Source organism: Alligator sinensis, unplaced genomic scaffold (genome assembly GCF_000455745.1).
Source record: "Alligator sinensis unplaced genomic scaffold, ASM45574v1 scaffold718_1, whole genome shotgun sequence".
NCBI lineage: Eukaryota > Metazoa > Chordata > Crocodylia > Alligatoridae > Alligator > Alligator sinensis.
In genome coordinates, this window is record NW_005842891.1 from 264,069 (window position 1) to 284,833 (window position 20,765).

General features: G+C 45.1%; 1 protein-coding gene across 10 annotated transcripts in view; it reads right to left on the reverse strand.

Annotated features, from left to right (window-relative positions):
- Nucleotides 1-20,765, reverse strand: part of SIPA1L1 (signal induced proliferation associated 1 like 1) — a 402,079-nt gene that overhangs the window by 133,807 nt on the left and 247,507 nt on the right. For 6 of the 10 annotated variants that reach the window (XM_025192115.1, XM_025192109.1, XM_025192111.1 and 3 more), the window contains one exon: nt 5,094-6,913. In XM_025192115.1, coding sequence (XP_025047900.1) covers nt 5,094-6,591 — 1,498 coding nt within the window. In that variant the 5' untranslated portion in view covers nt 6,592-6,913. Of the gene's footprint in view, nt 1-5,093; nt 6,914-20,765 lie in introns of those variants that run through there. The other 4 variants (XM_025192119.1, XM_025192118.1, XM_025192117.1 and 1 more) reach the window with 1 other exon arrangement.

Genomic DNA, 20,765 nt, shown 5'->3' on the forward strand with positions numbered 1-20,765 from the left:
GAGGAGAGGGGAACAGGCCATGCATTGAGGGGCAAGGGGGGCACAGGTCATGCAGGGGGATGTGCCCCCCAATATTTTTACATGCACAGAGGGATGTGAGGCTGCAGCAGTTCCAGGCAGGAGCCACCTCCGTGGCCATTACCACCAAGGTGAGGTGCCCTCTGCCCTCCCAGCAGCAGTGGGGGGAACAACTGTCAGGTGATCACCACATAGGGGCATGGCCCTTGGTGCCCCAATGACATTCACCTGCTTGTCACTGGTATGAAAGCCCTGGCCAGTTGGTGAGACTTTGGGGTCCTCCTAATTCTCACCTACCATGACTTGATGCATCATTTATTTTCAGGAGGGGTATTTGTCCACCTGAGTCCAACTCTGGACACGGATGTCCACCAGTGAGCTCGGCTCACAAAAACAACAAAAGAAAATATAACTAAGCTGGTTTTTCTAAATATATGTCACTAAAAGATATATGATCAAAATATAAAAACAAGAAGAAGATTCTAATGCTGTATCACTTTATTAAGCAAGTGCACCTGAGTAAACTGGAAAGTTAACATATTATCCTGTGGGGAGCTTAAACAAAGAAAATGGAAATCATAGTGTGAAAGAAAGTGTATATCATATAGTCAATTGGTTTGCATTAAAGGCAACAAACCAAACCAGTTAACTACAGCAGGGAACTTCTCATCAGAAAGACTCAAGTAATTTTTGAGATACCAACTCAAAGCATTTTGAAAGCTCATACAGAAATATTATCCATGTACTACTATTCAGGGAAATAAACACTGCAAGGTCCAGGATAGTGATCCCTGTAGATAGGCGGTATGGCAATTCAAATAAAAACTAAATCGGGGCAGGCAAACTATGGCCTGCAGGCTGAATCCAGCCTGCCAAGCACTTTCATCCAGCCCACAGCGCACCACAACAAATAGGACCCTGCCCAGCCCTTCCGCCCATGAGGGTAGGAGTGAGGCACCCACGTGTATACACACACCCAAACATACCCTATTGTGCCTGACTCCCACCCTCATGGGGAGAAGGGCCTGGCCCAGCTAGCATGCAGCTTCCAGGCACGGCTGCTGCTGCCGCAGCCCCCGGGGAGCTGCTCCACTTCCCCAGCCTCCTGCTTGCTCTGTGCAGCTCGTAGGGAAGCAATGGTGGGGGAGGGTAAGCTGGGCAGGGCTGGTGGCAGCATGAAGTCTGCACCCACAGGGTGATGGCAGCACAGATGGCTGAGGGCGATAGCTCAGCCACACTGTGTGTGGGAGGTTTGGGGGTGTGGGAACCCCCACCACACTCCCCCACATGGTGTGCAGCCACTGGCAGCAGCAGCACCAGCAGACGGGGGTACTCAGGGCACTCGTGTCTGGCACAGGTGCCTGACAAGGTACAGCTCTGCCCACTCCTGCGCATTGCAGCGAAGGGCACAGCCTCCACTGGGCCGTCTATATTGTTGGTGCTCCCCACTCGCACAGCATGGGAAGGAAGCCCTGTCCACTGGAGCCAGCTGCCTTCCCTGCCGGGGCTGTGAAGCACAGGAGGGGAGCCCAGCCGCCTTCCCCTGGGGAGTGAGGAAGGCAGCTGGCCCCTGCCAAGAAGAGCCCCGTGCAGCCTCAGATGCAGCTTGCCCAGCCCAGATCTGCCCTGTGCCCTCCCAGAGTGCAAGCAGCAGCAGCAGGAACTGCCTTGCCATGAGTTGTGGTTCCGCCCCCTCGCCCACCTGGGCAGTGCCTGCCTCTGCCCCCTCCCTCACTGTGGGGGGGTGTTGATCAGCACCCGCCTACGCCCCTTTCCTCTCCTCTCCCCTTCCACCACATAGACTTACCAGCTGGAGGCAACTCTCCAAGCTGCCGACTGTGCTCCTCACTGCCTGAGTGCTGTGCTGTGGCTGTGTACAGCACGGGCATTTGTTGGCCAAATTATCAGCCCCATTGGGCCGATATCCGAGACAGCCAGTTTTCTTTATATTGGTACCTATCCAGTATCAGACTGATGTATTGGTGCATCTCTAGATCTAAAAACATATACCTACTTTTTACAAAAAAAGATGGGGTACTGAAGAAAGCAATGTTTTGAGTGCACTGAAACTGCATATAGATTACTCCCCTATTGTTGACATGCCATTAGGGCAGTGGTTTTCAACCTTTTTTAATTCAATGCACTCCTTGTTAGATTTGAGGCATCCTCAGAAAATGCTAGCTCTTAGCTTTTACTCTTTTTTGGTTACAGACAAATAGAGCAGTTCTTCTGTTGCAAACAGCTAAGACCACAACTGGTAAGAATGTTTTTAACATTATAGATTCCTACTGGAAATCTCCGGTTATATCTTGTGAATCATGGGTAAGTGTATGCTTAACAGTGGTAATATTGCATGACACTCTGCATCACTGTCACAGGATGTCACTACACCCTGGCTTAGAATCATTGTGTTAGGGCGGCCATCCGTGAAAAGCCAAGTAACAGATTAAATTTGAATAATGGGCCAAGATCGGTGATTCTTAACCAGGGTCCTGTGGCATGCTGAAGTGCCTCAAGATTCTTCCAAGGTTGCCACAGGGGGCCACCCAATGTTAGCACTGTGTGCGGACATGATTCCCAAGATAATCCCAGAGATTTCAAATAGGAATTTATAGTATTAAAAACAGTCTGTCCTATTGCGGGGCTTTCTGAGCTCTTTGCAACAGAAGACTTACTCTGCTGTTTTTCCGTAGTCAAAAAATGAGTGAAAAATAAGAGCTGATACTTTCTGAGGTGCTGAGAACCACTGCCCTTGATAGTAGAGCCTGAAACCATGTCAGAAGCAGCAGATAGTCACTGCAGGAGGGGAAAAAACCCAAAAATAGTATCTGTGCGCTCTTTTAAAAGGCAGTGGAAAGTGGCTGACCGGTTGGATAACAAAAAAAAAAAAAAAAATCACAGAAACCCCCCCACACAAACTACTGTAGGTTGCTTTCACCTACTGCCATGCATCTATACTGGAGTTACTGAATACATGAATACTCAGATGTTTACAGGAAGAAATTACTCTTTTTATTGCCTTTTTAAATCTGCTAACATCTAAATAATGAGGAGAGGCAAGTATCTGACTAAAGTGGAAGAAATAATTAAGTAAAAACTTAGTTCTAGATATTTAAGCTTTAATTTCATTTTTGGCTTCATGCTATTCTTCCCACATTCTTTCAAATAGGAGGAAAGAACAAGGGTCCAGGAATCAGAGAAAGAATAGAAGAAATAATTAAATGTGGAACTGAGGAAGTATTCAGAAATGTAGAGATGTTGTAATTTCCAGATTCATTTCAACTGTTAATCCAACCTATTTAATTGTTCATGTTGCAGTTACCTTCATATTATCTAAGATTAAATAATTAAAGATCAGTGAAGGAAATTAGTATAAATCTCAGGCCTAAAACATAAGCCATTTAATCCTTTCCCTTCCTCATCTCCCACTACCTAACCCTACCAGAACCTAACCCATCATTTTCCACCTAAACCTCAGATCGGGAATGCCCTCCCCCTGCTTTTTCTGTTTTCTGTGTGGTACCGTTGCATCCATTTGTACATCCTCTCCTTGTTGCTCCTCATCCCCATGTTTCCTTTTCATTCTACCTCCTGCTCTTCTTTCTGTACCCTGACCCTTTTAATTCCTTCCTGTCTCTAGCCCACTTCCAGTCAGGAACTCTAAAGTTGTTCCCAGTTCCAACAGTGCCAGTTGTTTGCTTTGGGCCCTCCTATGCACACAAATCTCCTCCTCCAACTCTTACAGATTGTTCCCAGGCTAGTAGAGAGTCTCAATCTATTTCAGCTGCTCCAGATTTTAGTGACTTGAATGAGAACACAGCAGAGGTCTACCACATACCTTTCTTTTCTTATCCTTACTACATCAAAATACATGACAGTACCAAAAATAAGGGCTATCCTAACCCAGAGCTCTAATGAAACCAGCAAATCAGTAGAGATTAATACCACTGAATGGTTTTATTAAAGATTAGATACCTGCACCTCTAATTTAAAGTCCTGAAACTAAAGCTTTAAAAACTAATGCTTTTTTTTTTATTTTTAAAGTTGTAGGTAGCCTTCTAGAGAGTGAATTTATACCTTTGGAGTTTCAAAAATTATCAAACATTCATTCAGGCATTCTTGTACAATAAACGTTTTTCTAACTTTTTCTTGAATGTTTGGTTGATACTTCTGATACCAACAATGTTGATATTTCTCCTTTAGGTCAAGGGAAATATTTTCATGCCATATCTGAAGTTGATCGAGTAGCTCATCAACACCTATTCACTTAGGACTATTTCTAGGATTATTCACTACTTTTGTATTCTAATCATATTACTGTAGGAAAGAAAATAAAATCATAAATACTCCATCTACAAGAGAAAAGTGACCCAGCTATTAGCATTTCTAAGCCTACTATGACTGACAACTAGCAAGCAGTGTAGATCTCGGTAGTGAGGAATTGTGTCTCTAATTTGCTTTTGTTCTTAATACTAAAAATGTCAGTATCTAAACACTCCCCCAACCCCCGATTTTAAAGTTTAATTTAATATACTAGTTGTTGATTGTGCACTAACCATTCTCAACACACTTTAGAAAATCATGTGTCTCTAAAAAACACCCCCACATAGGTGTGGCCCTTACTGCAAAGCTCATTTTAATTACAAAGCAACGTTTCCTTAACTGTGAACCTCTAATGACGTTTTTTACCTAGCAAGTCCTTGGCCCATCAATTCTTAAAGTTTCAGGATTTTCTCCCATTTTTTAACCATTTATGATATTTCTTTTCTTGGTACCAATGCTGGCTTTCGAAAGGCATGGTTTTTAATTGTAATTGTGCCTATGCTGGAACATACAGAAGACTACTTTTCCAAAGTAGCAGTCATAGATGACAAGTGGTTTTCTAGTACGGCGTAAACAAATTCATACCAACAAAACTGATTATAATCACTGTTGTAGCAAGTACTTCATTTTTACCTGTAAGAGCAATCTATAAGTCATTCAAATCTCACAATTATAGGCAGACAGATATTCACATTTTAGCTAAGTGACAAAATACTGCTATATAATGTACGGAAAAAAAAAAGACTGCCTACCTTTCTGATAAAAGAATTTCCGATAATAATATGCACCAAGGTCCACATGTTCAACAATATATCTTTTCACTCTGTCTAAATGTAAAACCAGATTATCCTTGGGTACTTCAAGTACTGCCACTCCCGCATTTGTGCAATGGGAACTAAGCGTAGACTCAAAAGAGGCACTTTCACATCCACTGAATGAACCCGAATTGGATTTGGACAGGCTGATCTTCCTCTCTCCTTCCCCACCAATCTCATTACGAAAATAAGGACAACTCATCACAAGTTCATTACTTTTATCATCCCCCTGGTCCATATTGAGACTTCCTTTTGAATTCAGGTCTTCAGTACTGCCCATGGGAGAATTGAAACTTGCAGAATGAGACAAGGGTCCAGAAACCAAGGATGCGACAGCAGCAGCAGAAGCTCCTGTTGTGGTGTTCCGTCTTTTAATAACGTTATGTCTATTGATTGCTGCTTCATTCAAATCAAATAATATACTCTGGACATCATAATGGGCAAAACATTTTGGACAAGTCCAAGGTCTGACACTATCTTCAGACCTGTTATCTTCAAGATCTGAAGACTTTCCAAGTTCCCCTTCACCTTTGGCATTACGCAACTTACGAAAAATAGAAGAATCCCCTGTCTCTGACTTTGAGCGTCTCTTAAGTGGTTTTTCCCTTTCCTTAAAGAGTCGGAGGTTCTCTCTCTGAGTAATAGGCCCATCTATCACATCCAAAGAGAATCCTGAACCCTTGCTTCCACTGGCTATCAGAAGTTCACTGAGCTTGGTTGCGGCTGGGCCTCTCTGATCAGACTTATCATCTTTATAACCCTTTAATAAATCAAAAAAACTATCCCCTGAAGTTCCCTGCTTATCTATTGAAGATGTGCTGCCATACTCCCTATGCAGTGATGGCCCAGATTTAAAAGTTGGTGAAATACATTCATCAAAGCTATCCACATCAAGCTCACTTATGGTAATATCACTGTTGCTGCGCTGTCTTATTCTGCGAAGAGCTTTCCTAGGGGAACTGGGGTATCCATCAGGTGTTAGAAACCGAGAATCTAGGTTCTCAGATTGTCTTGTTTTGTTTTTAAGGGTGTTCTGGATACTCTTTAACATGACAGAGTCGCTAGCGTTCAGATTTACAGAGCTCCCCTGACTCCCAGGACTACTTTTAGAAGACATACTATCAAGGCAGCTTGATGTTTCAATTTCCTGACTCGATCTACTAGTTTCTTTGATGTTGTCCTTCCTTGGTGGCCAGTCAGCAATCCTTGCTCTTACTCCCATTTTAGGAACACCAGGAGTAGAGGTAACATGATGGGAACCTTCATTTCGTGGAGGTCCAACAGGAGCCATGACTGCAGATCCTAAGCTGCCATTCTGAGACCTAAAGCGCCTCATGTAAAAGTCATCTGAATGGACTTTAGAAGTGCCATCTGTTCCAACTGACACTCCAGTGGCAACAGCCCTCTCAGTCTGGGACCGCTTTAAGCTGGTCATGATTTGAAAATGTGTTTAACCTTAGTAAGTTCCAAGAAAAAACAGAGTCATGTCTGCTTTTTAAATGCACAATTCCCTTTTGGAGAATAGTTTCCAAAAAATACAAAGGTTGCATGAGATCCCACTCGTGGTCATTTAAGGAAGTGGTTAACAGAGAGATGCATGAAAATCAGGTCTTCAGTATATTTTGATATGGAATAGCCCCTTCAGCTTCTGCATTTCAACAGCCAGCCAAGTTCCAGTATGTTTTGACTGTCTTAACATCACTTGGGTTCCAAATCTTCAATTATTATAATCCAATTGTTTTATGCCTATTTTAAGCCTGGGGAAGAGAAAAACAGAACTATTAGGAATTTTATGTAATTTATTTCACAAGCAGTTACTAAATGAGTTCCTACACAGAAGCAGGCATCTAAAAAACATTCAATTTTTACACTTCTTCACTATATCTCAAAAATACACAATGGTGGTAGTGCAGGAGTCTCCAGGTAAGCCACTTACTAAAAGGATATTGTTTCATTTTGGAAGAGGCATTTAAGAAAAATCCCTTCTTGCTGAACTAATAGTGTGTTATAGCTTGGTTGCTAGAGAGTTATACAAACAAAAGAGAGCAGATTTCTTCAGGTGTACAATTCTGAGTGCAGTCATGATATTCTATTAATCTTCACTAGGTCACTAAATATGTCAGTGTGATAACTATTACCCTAAGCAAGTGAGAAGCACATATACTGCAGAAATAATTTTTACTGGACAGACAACACGCTAGCTAAGTTAGACAACTAGAATTCTTTTAAAGGTTGTAGCAAGACTAATGTTAAGATAGAAAGTCATTAGACATTAATATCCCTTGCTCACCCTTTGTTACTTCTACACCATTATTTACAATAACGAAATTGTAGAAAGCTAATGATATTATAAAATGGTTCTATTGTAGATGGCAAGTGTTTCAGTGATATTCCATGACTTGTCTAATTTGCACAGCAACTGAATACTTCAGAAAATAAGTAGCATCCCCTCAACCCTGTCTTCACAAATGCTGTCCAAATGTATTCCCACACGCACACTTCTGCATAACCTGATAGGGAAATCATTTACTCATTTCACTTTGTGACAAAATATTGCAGAAGAGTTCTTCTACATTTCATTTCCACAGGGCTATTGAAATTAAATGCTCTCCCACACCTCATCAGCAATGGAACTGATTACAAAGCATTATATTATCCCTTGAGGAGCTAAAAAACTTCAGCAAGTACACCCTGGTTGGTATGAGACAAAGGCATGAGTTTGTCAGCATAAAATCTGTATTGCTGTGTTCATCCTTTAAAACAATGAAGTAGATAGTTTTCAAAGGCTCAACCAATTACACAAAATGTGGCCTTTAAATACTTGCCAGATATGCGTGGAAAGATGCTGCTGAACCAGCATCAAGTTGACAGGGCAGTATTGTCTATGAATCAAGCCTTCTGACGCTTCTAGGAAAACCAGTACTTTCTGCCTTCTCTTCTCAAAAGAGTACTTACTTCCACAGTAATTAAATATCCAGCCAGAACAGTTTCTGCCTCCAAAGGCAGCATGTTTTAATTCCACTTGCACTAGATAGCATGGGCTTGAAACAGCAGCTGCTATTTATATGAAGCTGAACATTTAAGGATGTTTAAAATGCCAGCCAACTGCAGTACACATGGCAAAAGCAGTGCAAGCAGTTTGTGGTGCTGCTGAATCTGTGCAGCCATTCAGATAAATACAATCATTTCCCTAGTAATTCTCCTTCATCCACTATTGTTAAAGGTATAATAGTTTTCCATGCCTAAATAATTAAAACAGTTAAAGGAACTCTTGAAGCTTGGCCTGGCTACTTTAATCATAAAATTACTGAATTTTTGGTATTTTAAGCCACGCACATTTCAAACACTATTTAGCTTGAAAACCAAATCGACTTCTAGACAATTAAAAGTAAAACAGATACAATATGCATATAAGTTATACTGGGGGATGAAGTAATTCAAGTCTTGACCATAATCACAAAATAGATCAATGTTTTTCCTACAGCTGTCAGCAGTGAAACAGAAAATATGTTTACAATGTAAGTTCTAAGATGTGGAAACATCATCTGCTTGTAAAGAGTCCTTTGCTCTTATTAAGAAAGGATGAGAGAAAAAGAAACCAAGAACAAGAGAAATAAAAGTAGAAGAGGGTAGACAAGGAAAATGAGACCGGAACAAGGAGAAAGGGATGGAAGAGGAGGAAAGACAGAAACAGGAATAAATTGGTGAGCACTCGCAAGTGGTCAAGCTTGCAGTTTGGAGGGAAACAAGCAGAAGTCTGTCCCCATCGCAACGCATTCTCCTCCAGAGTCTGAAATGAATCCAAGATTCCTGACTCTCACCACTCCTCAGCTCTCATCAAATATTTGTGAAACTCACTGGCAAATTGGCACCTCACTTCCCTCAAGTGCTGATCCACACAGTGGATGACAAACCCGTTATTGCTACCAGACATTCCATTGGCTGAAGTAGCACAAGTTTGTATGATGGCTTAAAGAATTGGGAAACTATGGGATGAACTATGAAATGATACTGCATAGCACTTCTTTGTTCTTTTTTAAAAACCTAAGAAATAACACAGGGGGGAAACCCATTATCAACAACAAGGTAACTGGCAGAAGTACATTTAATGGCGCAATGGGAGCTGATCCCCGACCCCAACAATCGCACCTCCTGCCATGCCACAAGTGTATGGCAGGAGGTGTGATTGTAATCAAGGATTAGATGATAATCCCAATCATGCCATTACTATTTGCCAGTTCAGGGCAGCCTGGGATCATAATCCCAGAGTCCCCCTGCACCAGCAAAATGAAAGAGGTATGCCTGCAGGTCCAGCTGGACCAACAGTCACCATATTGTCAGCTGGCCCCTGGGAGCCTACCAGGGACTCAAACAGACTCCAGTGCTCTCTGGGGCCCTGGGTGACAATCAGCTGATTTCTGGCCCCAGCTGCGACAGCTCTTAGTCCAGTTCAAGACTGGGGCTGTCCAGGCTGACAATCAACTGAATGTCAAAATCCCATGGCCAGCAGATCTGGCCAAGCTGCCAAGAGTGGGGGATTAGAGCCTCCCAGCCGGGAGGTAGGGATGGCAGGGAGTAGAAGGGCTTCTCCTGCTGAGGAATTTAAACCCCACTGGTAGCCTCTGATCCTCCACACCTGAGCTGCTGAGCATGAGATTTAACATCCCTAGTGGAGAAGCCACCTCAGAGGCACTCTCTAAAAATCCTTGTGTGCTGTGACCTACAATGCAGGATATGGGAAGTTGGGAGCTCCCAGCTCCCTAGCCCCATACTGTGAAGCAGCATCTGCACGTGTGAAGCAGTGCCTAAACTGCTGCTTCCATGCATGTCCTAGGACCGTAAAAAAGTAGGCATGCAGCTAGGGCTCCCAGGTCCTGGGCTCAATGACTCGGAGATTGGGGACACACTCCCTGATGTCAGGCTAAGAGCATCTCCTGCCCCTTCTGCCTTAGGGAACTGGACAGGAGTGTCAGGTCCAGAACCTAATTCTGCCCCAGTCCAATCCAACTGACTGGGTACAGGGTGGCCATATCCCCAACCCTGGGGCTGCATCCTGCCAGATCTCTATGCTCAACTGAACCTTGGGATCCATCACAGGGCAGCCCTGACATGTCGCACATTCACTTTAAGGTGCGATACAAACGAGCCACGAGGAGGTTACACATTATATGTATAATACCTTTGTGGCTTGTTTGCTATATTAGTATGCCATAAATTAGCTTTAATGTGTTGCATGATTAACAATCATGCCTTAAATGTAATGTGTGCCAGGGTCCTAAGTTTACACAATCAAAAACTCCAAAGTTGCCATGCAAACTTATTTTGGCCCTTTTGCACAGATAATAATAGTCTTCAGTGGCATGATCTCATCCTATATTTTCCATGGGGTCCCTGTCTTATTCACTATACTATGGGGATGAGCTAGAGCTATATAGCAAAGACGTCAGTTTGCTACAGGTCCCTACTTCAGTTGCGCTCAGTGTTTTGGCCTCACGAGTGAGAAGAACATTGCGAGGCTGGTCTGTGGGCCAGACAAAGCCCCAGGCCACCCCAATCAGCCCTGTGTGCCTGATGTAGCATAGAGGTCCATGCTATTCAGTCCACAAGGTTCCCCACAGGTCCAGCAGCAGGAAAGAAGCAATTAATGCTGCCACCATTCCCCTGCCACCAAAATTTCAAGCCTGTGGGAAGCTCCGCACATCGAATGATATGGCTCTGCGGGATATGGGTAGAGTACCTCTACCCTACTTCATTTGTTGGAGAAGTCAGAAGACATATATTAAATGAAGTAAACTGACGGAAGAAAAAAGGATAATCTTATTTAAACAACTGTAGGCTCCTCTGAAAAACTGGATTTGTCTTTGGTTGTTCATCACAGAGCTCCCAAGTGCTGCTAATCAAAGTCCTAAACCAACATTTTCAGAGGTGGTCATGTATTCTGTGCCCTTCTTTGTCCAGATGTCTGACTTGAGAATTGGGGTCTGTTTTGCAAAAGTACCTCAAATAAGTAGGAGCTGTGCTATGAATATAAAGTACTGTTTTATGTGAGGTTAAATACACTGAAAAATCACCATACCAAGCATCTCAAAATTGGACACCTAAATTAGTAGACAGGAGATCAATCTATTCCTTGCAGGTAATGAAAATGAGGAACTGTCAAGAGACCAAAATGTCAGAGAGGTGTCTGAACAAGCTGCATTTGAATTGAAACAAGTCTAGTGGTTAGATGGCATTGATGAAAGAATTGTGAAGAAAATAAAGAACGATGTGGCTGAGTTGCTAACACAAAATGTGCAATCTTGTATTAAAATTAGCTAGGAGTATAGAATAGCCAATATTGTACCCATCTTTGAACAAAGATGACAGAGGTGATCCTGGGAATTAAGAGAATCTTGCTTCATTATGTAAATTAGTTGCAACTATAATTAAAGAGAGAATTGTAACCACTAGATGTTTACAAAAAGCCTTAGCTAAAATTCTCTCACTAAAGACTATTAAGAAAAATAAGCAATCACATTAAAATTATAAGTAGTGATATTATTCATATCAGAAACCAGTTAAGAGATTTAGAGAGAGAGAGAACAAATGATTAGTTCCAAAAAAAAAAAAAGCCCTAGATGTTGATAGAGAGATACCGCAAGAACATGGGCAGATATAGGATTTTGAAAGAGGAGGGTGCACAATTAGTGTGGTGCATCATTCCTTAACACAACGCATATCTTTCTCCAGTTAAAAATAAACTAGAAGCTTTACTAATATTCAAGGCGCCTAGGGCTATATTATTCAGTTAATAATCCACGCAAAAGCAAATATAACCAAGCCTGTGGGGGGCTGACTGCCAGATTCAGGGTGGAGCAGGCACCTAGTGTCGACTGTACAGCTGATCCCCCACAGACTGGCCACAGACAGAACTGCTCCTGGTACTCCCACAAGAGTCCCCCAGTCATTCCACTGTGGCCCCAAGTGCCCCTTCACTGTGCTTCATATATTGCCCCTGCCACTTCAAATGCCCCCTAGCTCCCGTATTCCACACATCCCCGTCTTGGCCCAAACCTATCAGATCCTTATCAGATCCCACACCTCACTGAGTCCTACCCTGCCTCCTCACTGCCCCCATAAATCCACTGCATCCTGCACTAACTCATCCCCATCACATCTCACCCTCACATCTTCCTACCCCCATAATACCCCAGCCCCTCCTCACCCCTGCCCCTCTACCCCACAGACTCTCCCACGCCCCCAACGCCCCTTGGTGTCTGTGCACCCCAATCTAGCCCTTCACAGCCCCCAGGAGCCCCTTCTCCTCAGACCACTTCTCAAATTATTCCCCCTGCCCCTCACAGCTCCAAAACCTTGGGGCAAGTCTAGAAACTATCCTCCCCACTGTTCCCCCTCCCCACAGCATACCCATATGGGCCTCCAATGCTTTCTACCCTCAACATACAGAAACATATGTATGGGTTGGGGAGGACTCACTTCAGTTGCTTGCAGCACCCCTATCTGGGGAGATTAACCCCTCTGGATTTGCCCATGCCCAGCTCTATGCTGCCCTGGCTGCACCGCTGGTTCAGTCTCCCATAGCCTCCATCATCTCTTGCAATAAATAACCTAGGAAAAGGTCACTGCAGGAACTTAGCTCTTCGCCTCACTTTCACAACTCCCTCCTGCCATAGGCTGCCCTTCAGGGTACCTGCCTAGCTTGGCCTTTACCCTGGCCTGTCCTAGACAAGTCCCTACCCCTTGAGATAGACACTAGGCCCTGTCTAAATACTCTGGGACTGTGTAAATGCACTGGGCCCACCGCCCTGCCCAAACATGCCAGGTCCTAAGAGCTGTGGACATGGGACCTGGCATGTTTGGGCAGGGCTGTGGGCCCAAGTGCATCTCTGGCAGCTACCACGCTCTCTCTCACTGCACTGGGTCCTTGGACCGCAGCCCCAAAAATACAGTGCCTTACCAGCACCCACTGTGATAGCATGCTCACTAAGGCACCCCTTCATGGCCTCCAGCCTTCCCCATAGCTACACTCAGGCCTTGTGAGTCTTTCTCCAATTCTATTCACTGGGCCTTCTGGACTTATAATAGATTAAGCCCATCCAGTCCCTGACACTTGCAGGGCTCAAATCCTTGTTTTTACCGACAGTGTCCTTGACCTTGGCAGGACTGCTCTCTAGATTCAGCCCACTGAGCCGCTGACCCTTGCAGGGCTGCTCTCCTGCTGTCTCAGTCCACCAGGTCACTGATCCTGGGACGGCTCAATGCACAGAGTGCCTCTTAGTCACCCTTGTGGCTTTCAACTGCCCCTGGAGCGACTCCAGAACTTCCGGTTGTTTAACAAACTTACAAGGAACATAAATCACTTATCCCTTGTTAGGTCCCTGAACCTGCAAATTCCTACCCCTCCATTCACTGGTGCTTCCTCCAGCTTTCCCAGGTACTTGAGCTTGCCTCTGCTCCTCTCTAGGAGCCTGTGTTTCCAGGAACTTGTCTTACTGCAAAGATCAAGGCAAAATTGATTTCTCTGGCTCAGGAGCTAACTTTTATACTCTCCTGGGTGCCACCCCTTCCATTTTGCTTAATGAGCAGTCTGCTCTCATATGCTGCAGTTTGAGCAACTGAGCTAAAGTCATTTCCCACTTACCTTCCTGGATCTCTACCCTTTTTGCCTATGGCCATGCAGCTAGCTCTGAAGTCATCACTCTCAGCCATATAGCCCCTATCTTTAGCTACCCCTGATTGTTTACTCACCTTCATCTATCTCAGCCTTAGCTGCCTACACCATATTGCAGCCTTCCAATGCTTCCTTCTTATTCTCTAAGTAGCTGCAGTTGGGGGACCCTACTACAGTGGCCCAGCTGCAAATATCACAAGTGGCAGAAGCAACCTGCATGAATGGCATGTGGCAGAACAGGGAAGGGAGAGGCATTATAATGGCAGATAAAGTAGGAAACAGAAAACAGAGCAGCAGATTGGGCAGAGAGAACAGGGCAGAGAGCAGAAGGTAGAGCTGCCAACTGGGCAGGGGAAGACTGTTGGAGTAGCACTCAGGAAGGGTGTGGGACTAATTTGTGGCATGCTTGCCAAAAAGATTAGCTCCCACTGAAGAAGATAATAATGAGCAGAAGTCAACTCCCTTAGCTCCACCTAAATAGAAATACTGTCCCTGCTGGGCAGTTTGTTTTAAACTTTCAGTGCAACAGGAGTCGGGGGGGGAAGAAGGGGTGCAACTGCACTCCCAAAACCCCTATAGATCTGCCCCTGCCCAAGAATCTGTCCTACAAGGGTCTCGATCCTTAGATCTGGTCAAGTTGCTTCCAAACAGCAATTTGATTATTTATAACTTTACTAGTTTTCATCTAATCTCAGGCAAAATAATCAAAGCTAAATTGTTTCACTTAATCCCAATCAAAATAATCAGCCCCTTCTCCCCAGGAAAAAATTGGATTACGTCAGCAAGAAAATGGGCTCATTAAGGTGGAAACTCTGAAGCTCCTTAGAGACAAATCTCAGAGTAATCTGCAGGACTACCTTATTTGTGTAACGCCCAGTGAAAGGTGGATTAGATGAAGGATCATATTTTCTTCGTTCGTCAAACTGAAATAAGTCATCAGGAAAATGAAAATAAGCATTCATGCAAGGAGATTAAACACACAGGAACCAAGAGAGCTTTCCATTGCTTTGTCAGGGCTATGTTAGTATCACATAGAAAAGAGGCCTTTTAAATGGGAGGGTTCCACATAACTCTAACCACAGGCAACTAAACAAGCACTCCTTTAACTTTAGACTACCTCATGATAGGCCAAAAGAGCTGTCAAGTATACCAGAAGGAAACTAGTCTTTAACTGGAACTCAAACTGGTAAAGATGGTAATTAAGTGGTACAGGAAAAGTAAAAATGTCCACTTGGTCCTGACTGATTCACACTCGCATACAATTTGCAGTTGTAGGTGCTTCCACAATGCCAGTGGGACACAAGCAATTTGCTTCAAGCCACCAAGTCTACCGATCTTTATTCAAGAGTCAAACTTCCAGAAGGATAGTAACTGGGTCTGGATGTTGTGCGGTGCGTGCCCCGTGACTTTGAGATATGATTTGAGACCAAACTTTAAACTTAAGCCCAGGTTTATGAGTGGCTTTGCCCATCTACAACCCAGTTGAGAAAAAACAGAATAGGCCAGTGATTCTCAACCAGGGTGTGACAGCACTCTGGGGTGCCTTGAGAGCCTTTCAAGGGTGCTGTAGGGCGCCATGCAACATTAGCATTGTTAGGCATGCAGACTTGATTCACAATATAAAACCATAAATTTCAGATGGAAACCCACAGGATAAAAACATTTTGATCTGTTGTGATCTTTGAGCTCTTTGCAACAGAAAAATTGCTCTACTATTTTTCTGTAGTCAAAAAATGAGTGAAAACTACACATTTTTCTATGACTGCCTCGAATCTAACGAGGGATGCCTCAGGTCTTCAGAGCTTGAGACCCATTGGTGTAGGCCACCACAGAACTTCAATTTCCCCCAGGACTTTTAGTACCAAAATGGATGAAGAAAACATCCTTTTCTAATATGCCATACACAAAAGACTTCTTTGAGTAACTGGCAAAAAGATCCTCCACTGACAGATATCAGATGTGGATATCTGATTTGCCAGTCCAAGATCCAGATATCACTCAGCAGTATCAATAACAGGCAAACTCTGGGAAAGATCATGTGGCACCTTCTTTCACTGTAAATATTTACTCATTTATTTATTAGATGCTGCAATCCCCAAAGGCAGCTTACAATAAAAAGAGATAAATAATGGAGACAGGTAAAAAACAGTAAGTAAAATAAAATAGAACAAGCACCCCAGACAGTGCTTTTAAACTTAACTCCATCTGCTGAAGTCCTGCTCAAATAAAAAAGCCTTATAACCAGGGACCTGGGTTTTCTGTTTCCCATCTTTTAAAAGTGTGGAAAAAAACTGCAATTTTCCCTTTTAACAGAGAAAAAAAGCAGATTTTTCATTTTAATGGAGATGCAGATTTTTCATTTTAATGGATTTTCCACGTTTGATAAGAGCTCTCTGCAGGCTGGCAGAGTTCCAGCTTGCAAGAGCTTCTTGCAAAAAGGGTGGCAAACCCTAAGGCAGGGATGAGCAATTATTTTGGGCAGAGGGCCGCTTACTGAGTTTTGGCAAGCCATTGAGGGCTGCATGACAGGCAGCCCAGGGCAGATAAATATTAATTTTCTAAATTTTTTAGGGGCCCTGCAGGCCGGATAGAATGGCCTGGCAGGCCTCATCTGGCCCCTGGGCCGCATTTTGCCCACCCCTGCCCTAAGCCTTGTCCCAAGGAGAAGGGAGAGGTGAAGGGATGGGGCCTGAGACTCTCAGCCAGCAACAGCTTGGCTCAGGCTCGCTTTCTCTCCTGGAGCCTTTGAGGTAAGTGAGACTTGCAGAGGGCTGGAGGGCACCAGCAGGGCTGGGGAGGCCCTGCGGGGCAGGTGCAGGTGACTGCCAGGGATGTGGGGGAGGCTATGGGAAGAGCCAGCTGGGTAGGTGGGGGCTGAGGGAGTGGGGAGGTGTCCCCGGGCACTCTCAGGCCAGGACAGTAGAACCCAGGCAGCATCCCTGTGACCCGCTAGGGGTAGGGATGGGTGGGCAAGTGCCTAGCACTGTTGAGCAGCTGGGGCACTTGCCCTGCTGCCCACTCCTGTAAGGAGTCAGCAGTGGCCATGGCGCAGCACTGCAGCTCAGGGGATGCTGCAGCATGCCAGAGGCTGGGGCAGGTGCTGAGCTGCTGCTGCCATCAACATGCTGTTGGGTCAGGTAGGCTCTGTGCCTCCACAAGGGGCTTCCAGCACTCCAGCAGGAAGCCACATGCAGAGGCAAGCAGGAGCCTGCCCAGCCCAATGGCACGTGACTCTGTGCCTCAATGTGCAACTTCCTGCTGGAGTGCTGCAAGCCCCATTTAGAGGCTGGTCTGGCCCAATGGCATGTGGACTGGGAGTTACGTGCCATCAGGTCAGGCAGGAAGCTGCACATGGAGGCACAGAGTTGTGCACCACTGGGTCAGGTGGGCTCCTGCTCATCTCCACATGCAGCTTCCTGCTGGAGTGCTGGAAGTCCCACATGGAGGCACAGAGCCTGCCCAGACTGATGGTGCATGGGTCCCGGTCCACGCACCATCAGGCAAGGCCGGCTGGCATCGTGCCTCCATGTGGGGCTTCCAGCACTCCATCAGGAAGCTGCACATGGAGTCACGGAGCCCGCCTGGCCCGATGGCACATGGATCCCACCTGCACTGCTGCAATCCATACATGCTGGCACAGAGCCAGCCTGGTCTGGTGCGAAGATGCCAGGCCAGCTCTGTGCCAGCATGTGCAGGCCCTGGGACTCAGCCAGAGTCATGCACCACTGGGGGTTCTGCCTGGTGCAGCCATGAACACTCCGAGAGCCTGCTGCCTGCTGCTGAGTTGTCAGTGATGGGGCTGTGCACCACACACCCCACACTGGCCCACAAACCCCACACATACCCCCACACCTCCCACACCCCTTCAGAACTTCCCCCACAAGCCACACACACTCCCATACCGCCCCCCACAATCCCCACACCCCTCCCCCACCACATCCTGGTGCACAGGGGGAGCTGCTGCTGGAAGGGAGCAAGTGGGGGTAGACAGGGAGTGAGGGGCAACAGTACAGCCAGTGAGGGGTTGTGGCTCAGGAGTGAGGGGCAATCGCATATCAGGGCTCCTCAGCACTACAAAGCAGTGTGTGTGGGGTGTGGGGCGGGAAATCGCAGCTGGACCCACATCCTGGTAAGTGAGGGGGGCAGCAGGAGCTCTGATTTTCCATGATGAAAACCCCAAAATCAAATGCCAAAATATATAGGTATTTAGAAGTTATTTTATTATAGCTTTGAGGCACCAGGAGGCTTCCAAATTGCTTTAAAACTGACATATATCAATAAAACATCGTGTTCAAGTGAAACACACACACACACACACACACACACACACACACACAGAGTGTATGTATGTATGTATATATTAGCGGCCTTTCGTTTTAATCACAGATTTGGGGTTTTTAATCAGAGAATTTGCATGTTTTTTTAATTGGAGAATTTGTGATTTTTTTGAACAGAGAAAACCAGGATCCCTGCTTATAACACTTTTGAAAGAAATTGTCTTGGGTTCTTTGAGACCATACAAAGTTCAGCCTGTGAGGCAAGTACCAAGAATGACCTCCCATGTGTTTTCACTAAATGAACTTGATGTGTAAGTGATACAGGAAGTTGTTTTTGGCTGACCTTAGGGATCATGATGGAACATAAGGGAGGAGGTGGCCCACTATATAGTAGGTATGTAGTACCCAGACTGTTTAGGGCTGTGATTCTCAACCAAGGTATTACAGCACCCTGGGGTACTATGAGATTATTTTAAAGGCACAGCAGGGGATGCCTCTCAACATTACTGTTAGGTGTGCAAGCCCCTACACATGATGCACAAGAGAAACCCAGAATCTTCAAATAGAAATCCATATTGTTCATAGCATCAAATCCATAGTGTCAAGAAAAACTTGACTGCTTGTGGTTTTTCTGAGCTCTTTGCAACAGAAGGATTGCTTCTTTTTTTTTTGGTTTGGTTTTTTCGGGGCGGGGGGGTTGTAGTAAAGTAGTGAGCGAAAACTAAAAGCTGGCATTTTGTGAGGGGTGCTTTGAGTCTAACGAGCAGTGCCATGAGTCTGAAAACTTTGGGGGGAAAAATCATTGGTTTAGGGACTTACAGATCAAAACAAGTACCTTAAATTGAACCCACAAAGCTATTAGAAACCAGAGCACATGTGATCCCCTCCTTACCCCACGCAAACCCACCATTAGAAATTTGGTCACCAAGCTCTATAACAGCTATAACTTCTGAATGGTCATTAATGGCAGCTCCACATAGAACACATCACACAGTAGTCAAACCCTGAGGTTACAAAAGCACATATGATGGTGGACAGATCCAAATCTGAAAGTTACAGTCTTCTTACCAGATGGAATTAGTGAATAGAGTTGCTCCTCACCACCACAATCTAAAAATCTAAGTACAGCTAAGGATCCAGTAGCACCCTAGGGTTATGAACCTGAATGACAAGGAGAAGCTGAACCTTATCTATGAAAGATGTCCCTATTCCTCGTCACATCTAAAGGCTTGCACCAACCACCCTCACCTCTCTTTGCTGGATTCAGCTTCAATTGGTTCACTAGAATATTCTAACCATTCCCTCTCTTAAGAGTTTTCCAGAAGAAGAGGACCTCAGTGTCCTCCTTTTGTTTTTGTTTGTTTTGTTCTTCTTTTCTTTTTTTTTAAGTAAGTTAATATGGGTTTCTTAAAAAACCCCAAAACAAAACACTCTGGCATGGCAAGCCCTTAAACATATTAAATGCTTAAAAGCCTACCTTCAACTCCTTTATATTTATGGACATTGCACAGTAAATTTAGACATGCTTCATGTGCAGGGTAATTATCACACAATACAAATGGCAAAAGAGCCACAAAATTGCTGCTTGAAAATGGAGAACATTTTTGTAACTCGTTTCTATCAAGCTTTAATTTGAATGTGTGGCATGACAAATAGGGAGCGAGTACTTGGCCAGGTCCTCCAGCATCCCAGGAAGGATTGCCCTCTCTCTCCCCCCGACCCTACCTGCAGAGGAATTCTGTGACTCATGATTAACTCTGCTGCCCCAGGTCACAGTGGCAGAAGATATTAAACAAACATTCAAGTGATATGTTTTACTTGTCTAACACACGAAGAGATGGGTGTGGGAATTTGTTCAGAAACCTGGAAGCAGAATAAGCACATACACAAAAGCACCTCAGGAGGTCCCTAGAGAGCTGGAGCCCTGGTGAACTTGCTCTTTCTCTCCCCACCCTCACCCCTACCCTCACTGGCCCTTTCCACAGGTATCTGCACAAGGGTTGGGGACCCGCTCCTTCATCAACGGGAAGCCCAGCTTGTCATTCTCAGCACAGCTGAAGCCCTGGTCAATAGCCCCTGCCAGCAGTTTCCTTTGCTGGTGAGAGCTGGCAGTGCAAATTCCCCTTTGGATAGCTTTTCCCCTCTGGCACTTTTTTTCCCCAGTGGATATTGCCCTCTGAATATGAAACAGCCTACATGCTGTGACAGTTTCCACAAAAATACTTGTGACGGGAGGCAAGCTAGGGTCCGGGTCCCATGCCAGCCCTCCCACCTGTCTCTATGGGACAATCCATCCTGTCTCGCCTGCCACGACTTTGTTGTTCCCATAAATGGATAGTAAATGTGGGAGACAACCCATTACATGCCCCAATGCCAGGGGGCGCTATCTGTGGATCTGACCTCCCTACACCACAGCCCATGCCTTGTAGATGGCACCCACATGTTGTAATCATACTCTCTACCATGACTAATGTTCCCAGGTCTCACAGGGACTCTCACTCTCTCCCTGGAGCAGCAGGTCATTGTGCTCAACCCACTGGTCTTAGTTTCATTCCAAACTCAGCCTCCTTACCATGGAGGACTTACCAGGGTCAGCACTCGCCCCTAACTCTCTGGCTGAGCCCCCTACTTGGCCTCTGGCATCCACAATCATGCCTTGGC